Source organism: Ahaetulla prasina, chromosome 9 (genome assembly GCF_028640845.1).
Source record: "Ahaetulla prasina isolate Xishuangbanna chromosome 9, ASM2864084v1, whole genome shotgun sequence".
Lineage (NCBI taxonomy): Eukaryota > Metazoa > Chordata > Lepidosauria > Squamata > Colubridae > Ahaetulla > Ahaetulla prasina.
In genome coordinates, this window is record NC_080547.1 from 20,336,051 (window position 1) to 20,342,050 (window position 6,000).

The window sequence follows — 6,000 nt, forward strand, 5'->3', positions numbered from 1 at the left end:
TCATTTAGTGACCGTTTGAAGTTGCAACAACACCGAAGCAGGTGACTCATGACCGGTTTTCAGACTTACAACCATTCCAGCATCCCCATGGTCAGGTGATCAAAATTTGGCTATTTGGCAACCTGGCCTGGGGTCTTGTGACCACCAGTTATAACCTTCCCAGCCAGTTTCCGACAAGCAAAAGTCAATGGGGGAATGCTAGATTCACTTAATGACTGTGTAATTCACTTAACAATGGCAGTGATTCGCTTAAAAACAGTGGCAAAAAAAGGCATAAAACCAGTAGTAGGTTCCTCTTACCTTCGCTACCATTTTGGAACTGCGAGCACATGGCGCTTCTGTGCACGCAAACCAGGGCAAACCAGTAGAAACCCACCACTACATAAAACAGGGCAAAACTGAATAACTGCCTTGCTTAGCAACAGAAATTTTGGGCTCAGTTGTGGTCATAAATTGAGGATTATCTGTACTTAGAGGTCCCGTTGTAAGGAGGGAGACCTCTGTTTCTTATAGCAGGGCTAAACCTTTCTTGATGTATCTGAGCTCTTATAATGTTTGCATGCAGGATGATGCAGACCAAAATAAAAATAAATGAATAAAATAAATCTGGTAATGCCTATTTTCTTTTAGCCCATTCCCACTCAATTTGTTGAAAGAGAAGGTACTTGCAAAAGGTGTTCTACAAAGAGAATTTTCAGCGCTAAAGCCGTCCGTGTGGAATTCCTGGTTTTCATTGCACCATAAGATGAGATCCATAGTCTTCCTGCCTCTGAAAACTTCCATTCAATCCCTAGGGTAGACAATCACTCTTATGGTGTCGTTTTGTTCTGATTGGAAAGTGTAGACAGACTGGAGGCCTCCGTGACACCGTAACCAATTCCAGCAGTAGAACTTATATTACCTTCAAGAATCTTATCCGTTCTAAAACAACACCAAGAGACAGGAATTCTCAAGGAACCTAAGAATAAACAGAAGCTGAAGGGAACAAATCTCCTGGATCTTGCAAGACAGATTTTGGCGTGACAGGACTTCTTGAAACGTAGGTGCTTTTCTTACGCGCATCCTCTGACATAAAGCAAGAACATTTTGTTCTTGAATTCCGTGGGAAAACACACACACAGAAGGACGGGAAACAACATTTCTTAACAGAATGACTTCTCAACAGAATAACAGAGTTGGAAGGGACCGTGGAGGTCTTCTAGACCAGGGGTCTCCAACCTTGGTCCCTTTAAGACTTGTGGACTTCAACTCCCAGAGTTCCTCAGCCAGCAAAGCTCAGCTCAGCAAAGTCAGCAAAGCAAAGCTCAGCAAAGTCAGCAAAGCAAAGCTGGCTGAGGGACTATGGGAGTTGAAGTCCACAAGCCTTAAAGGGACCAAGGTTGGAGACCTCTGTTCTAGATCGACTCCCTGCTCAAGCAGAAAACCCTACACCACTTCAGACAAATGGTTGTCCAATCTTTTCTTAAAAACCTCCAGTGTTGGAGCATTCCCAACTTCTGGAGGCAAGTTGTTCCACTGATTAATTGTTCTAACTGTCAGGAAATTTCTCCTTAGCTCTAGGTTGCATCCCTCCATTTCCTTTCCATTGGATCAGTCAGAATGCACTCACAAAAACACAAAATACAGGTGATACAGAAGACACAAGAACAGGTTTGGGGTGGTTCGAAATTAAGATGGTTACATGGAGCTCCTAAATATGTGTGAATCAAAACAAACACCCCTCTTTAACACACCAGAAAAGAAAGCCAAATAGGGTAGAACTTGCCAATATTGGACAAGTTATATCATAGAAATGCATTCTCAAGGTGCAAAGTACAGTTCAATAGGAGGTAAGTGGTTGATAACTAACTGTTCCCATCGATTGTCCATCTCCATTCATCAATTGACACAAAAGCCACACTTTTGAACGGACACAACAAATGGTTGATTGAATATATGAATATTGTAAATATTGGACATTACCTGCTTTAAGATGGTGTCATGTCTTACCTTGACGTAAGACGAAGTGTCTGGGACTGTCTGGAACATCCTGGTTTGCAACTGGATGTCTGAAAGAGCCTTCAAGCCAACATAGAGGGAGTAATTAGACATGTGAACTAAAGGGAGCCCCATGTTGGAAGGTATCCTTTTTGTAATAAGGACAAATAGATTCCAAACAAGGTCATTATGTGTAAATCCAGTCATGACACCTCAGGCAGAAGCACTTTTTGGAAAGAAGCCCCCAACATGGCTTGCTTTCATTCTTCACTTTTTTTTTTAGATTGTCTGTCTGGGTTTTCTTAAGGACAAAACGAATAAGCAGGAAGGAGGAAGAGAAGGAGTGAGGGAGAGATTTTCACTTTAGATATTTGATTCTCCAAACAGCCAGTTAATTTGATCAAAGGCATTTACCATGGATGTTGTGCAGAAGTAGTCATGTATGAAAAAGGAAGCTACGGCACCTTTAACGTTGGCACTGAGAAAGGGGAAGGTGACATGGTTCTATAAAACTTAATGAATTGCACGGAACGTTTTTCTTTCTTGTTCAGACACATTTAGGGTAGTTGTGTTGTTGTTTTTTAGTACCCCGTAATGTGGTGCAGATGAAGTTAGGAAAAAAGAAAGAAAGAAAAGACATTTGCCTATTGCTTTTAAATGCCTGTAAACCACCCTGAGTCCTTTGGGAGATAGGGCGGTATATAAATATAAACAATAAATAAATAAATAAATAAATAAACAACTCTATTCCTACAAAATAATAATATCAACAACACGTAACAAAGTACAGACACTGTACTTCTAAAAAAAAAACACCCTGGATGAAATGTGTGCATTTTAGCTTTGTGTATATGTGTGGGTTTGCATGTGTGTGTTACATAGCCATTGGTCTAATTATGCAAATCCTTGGCCACTGGCCAGTTGAAACTAACTACTTAAGTTCCTATTGTCATTAATGAGCACAGACTGCTTAATTTGCTGCCATTTAAATCAATGGCATTGAGCTGTTGTTGTGTCTGTATGTTCACATTCCATAATTATCAACAAGTATTAAAGCAATGATGAAATTCTCATTACCAACTATCCTTGTTTTCTGGCATCATTAGCCCATTATTCCTTTCCCCAATAACCACCACTAGCGACACCAAAGACAGCCAGAGACATTGATGAGAGATAACATTAATACTTGCATTAACTATTTGAGAAATGAAGACTGTTCCTTTGCCGCTGCTCTTTGGCCGCTGAAGTCCTGTACAGTAGTTACAACTACTACTCTTGTTTGGTCATATAAACACTGGAAGTAACATGGCCAGTGTTATATCTGCTGTCAAAATAAATGACTGTTTTTTACAAAGTCACTTTCTCCGAAACCTAAACGTAGACGCATTAAAAACGATCCCAAGATCTAATCTCTAAGTGAGGCTTAGTTCAGACTGCTCAAGGTTTCTTTCTTTCTTTCTCTTTTTTGTCCTTAGAAGCAAATGCAACTTCACTAACTTATAACGGAGAGTAATGTTGTAAGACATGGGAAAGCGTGATAGGAGGAAAGCAAAAAGTTGCCCTTCTTCTCGGTTAAAATATGTTACAATAAATATATATATTTTTTTTTAAAAAAAGGATTTTATTAGACATTCCTTGAAAGGAAGCCAGATCGATTTCAGAAGAAATTGTATGCAAAAATTTGGTGAAGAGGGATTGTTTAAAAGAAAAGAAAAGAAAAGAAAAGCTAATAATAGGACTGGAATGCTACCCAGGATTATTATTGGAAAATTCATCTCACAAATATGCAAAAACCACCTAAATGAAAAGAACTGGGTTTTAAGTGTTTCAGAAACTATAGGGGAATTCAATTCATTTTGTTTCTTCTCTGAGCCATGACCTTTGCCTTCTGCTTAAACTGTGACCTGTGCGTTCTCCATATGTTTACTTAGAAGTCAGTTCCACAAAACCCAGGAAAAACGTGGGCTTCGTAATATATAAAACATAAGACTGGAGCACAATGCTTCAAACACAGACCTCTGCAAATGCAAACCAGATTAAATTCTTGCCACAGACGCAGCTTGTCTATCCCAAATGTGCATTTCCTGTTCAGTGTCGTTAAATGGAATAAAAGCCAGCCATTGGTGAGCATTTCCACTGAAGTGCCTTGGTTAGATTTGGGGCACAAAACAAATATTCCTGAAACTTAACACAAATGTTACTAGATGTTCGCCTGAGCTAAGTTGGAGCAAGCATCTTCATTCATTAGAGCGGAGCTTGCTCAGGAATATAGGAACAGCAGGTCTATGTATTGGCTAACGTGGGGATTTGCAGTCATTTCCAAAGGATAATGTTTAAAAATTCAGTTCTATAATTTTTCCCCGTTTCTGAGAACATCCTATTTTCTTTATGGAAACCTTTGATTTTTTCCAAATGCATCAATTTACCTTATGCACGTTGCTTAAATGATTGGCTGACCAACTGGAACAAAAGGGTGATTATTCTCAGTTGTAACCCTGATAAACTTCAGAAGATTCATTCTCACTCTCTATACCATCCTATAATTGTGCACAACTTCACTTTCCAACATCCCCAGCCATCATCGTCCTTCAAGATATATAACCCAGCCTGGAAGGTTGGGAGCAATTCTGTAACGCTTCTGGAGGAAATCAAATGAGGGAAAATAGTTTTAGGATGTACCAATTTTTATTTCTCCTGCAATTTTTTTCCCCCTGAAAGAACAAACTGATAGCAAACTTTCTTCCTTAAAAATTGTTACCCTCAACATTTCCTTTGTCTCTTTCTCTCTCTCTCTCTCTCTGCTGGCTAATCTTCATTCTTTCCTCACCGATCCCATATTTGCAATGAACAATGAGCAACTTTGGCCGAAGTGAAACTACCTGTGTAAAACAATTTGAGTTGGATGGAAGTAGCGGGAACATTTCCACTCCTACGAAGCCTAAACCCCCCCCCCCCCCAAGTCAACCTTTTCTCTTTCTTTGCCTTGCTAAAGTTGGAAAGAACACAGCAAAAGCTTACCTTATGGAGTGTACTTCGTCTTCAGCCAGTTGGGGGAATTGAGAAATCCAGATCCACTACGACAAAGGAGAAACCAACTAAAAAATCCTTCCCCAGATCTAACAGTCCAGCAGCCACATCATCGCAAAAGACAGTTTCCCCCCAACCCACTGCCCTCTATCCTTAAGAACAAGATCAATTTGAAGCAACAAGGAAGTGAGTTTCCTTTCCTGTCTTAAGAATCGTTGCCGACTGCAGCGGTTTTCACATATCCTCAGGGTTAAGGGTATGTTTCATTTATATATTTTTTTTAACAACTCGACACAGCATCCTTCCCCCCCACCCACCCACTTTCTCCTGCCCAGACCCTCTCCCTTCCTTTTCTCTTCCTGGATTACCTCCCTCCTTCCTTTATCAATATTTCAACCGCTCTTTTGATTAATCACCCTAATATGACAACTGTGCCTGCTGTTGCCTCTGCTCCCCAACTTGGTTCTGTAGCTGGAGTAGCTTTCATCTTCCAGGAATCCTATAAAATTACAAGAATACACAACTTTGAGACAGAAATTCCCCCCCCCCCTTACACACACACACACACACACACACAGAGCAGGGAATCCCAACAGTAACGCTGAGTGGAGCTCAAGTACCGTTTCCAGCCCTGGCTTCAGAAATAAAAATCCCTCCGGTTTCTGCTTTCAAACCAGTACAATATATTTTGGGCTTTATTATCACCATTGTTAAGATTTCAGGGGGGAAAATGTTTAAAAAGGATGGGAGCAGGGAAGGCAACAAAGATGATTAGGGGACTGGAGGCTAAAACATATGAAGAATGGTTGCAGGAACTTGGTATGTCTAGTTTAATGAAAAGAAGGACTAGGGGAGACATGATAGCAGTCTTCCAATATCTCAGGGGCTGCCACAGAGAAGAGGGAGTCAAGCTATTCTCCAAAGCACCTGAAGGCAGGACAAGAAGCAATGGGTGGAAACTGATCAAGGAGAGAAGCTACTTCGAACAAAGGAGAA

The 6,000-nt window shown here is 40.5% G+C and overlaps 1 protein-coding gene across 2 annotated transcripts in view; it reads right to left on the reverse strand.

Annotated features, from left to right (window-relative positions):
- FLI1 (Fli-1 proto-oncogene, ETS transcription factor) overlaps positions 1-5,143 on the reverse strand; it is a 148,079-nt gene extending 142,936 nt beyond the window's left edge. Inside the window, exons 1-2 of one of the 2 annotated variants that reach the window (XM_058194990.1) lie at positions 4,996-5,143; positions 1,990-2,058 (exon numbers count right to left, since the gene is read on the reverse strand). In XM_058194990.1, the coding sequence (XP_058050973.1) occupies positions 1,990-2,028 (39 nt within the window). In that variant the 5' untranslated portion in view covers positions 2,029-2,058; positions 4,996-5,143. Of the gene's footprint in view, positions 1-1,962; positions 2,059-4,995 lie in introns of both variants that reach the window. The other variant, XM_058194989.1, reaches the window with a different exon arrangement.
- Positions 5,144-6,000: the final 857 nt, after the last annotated feature.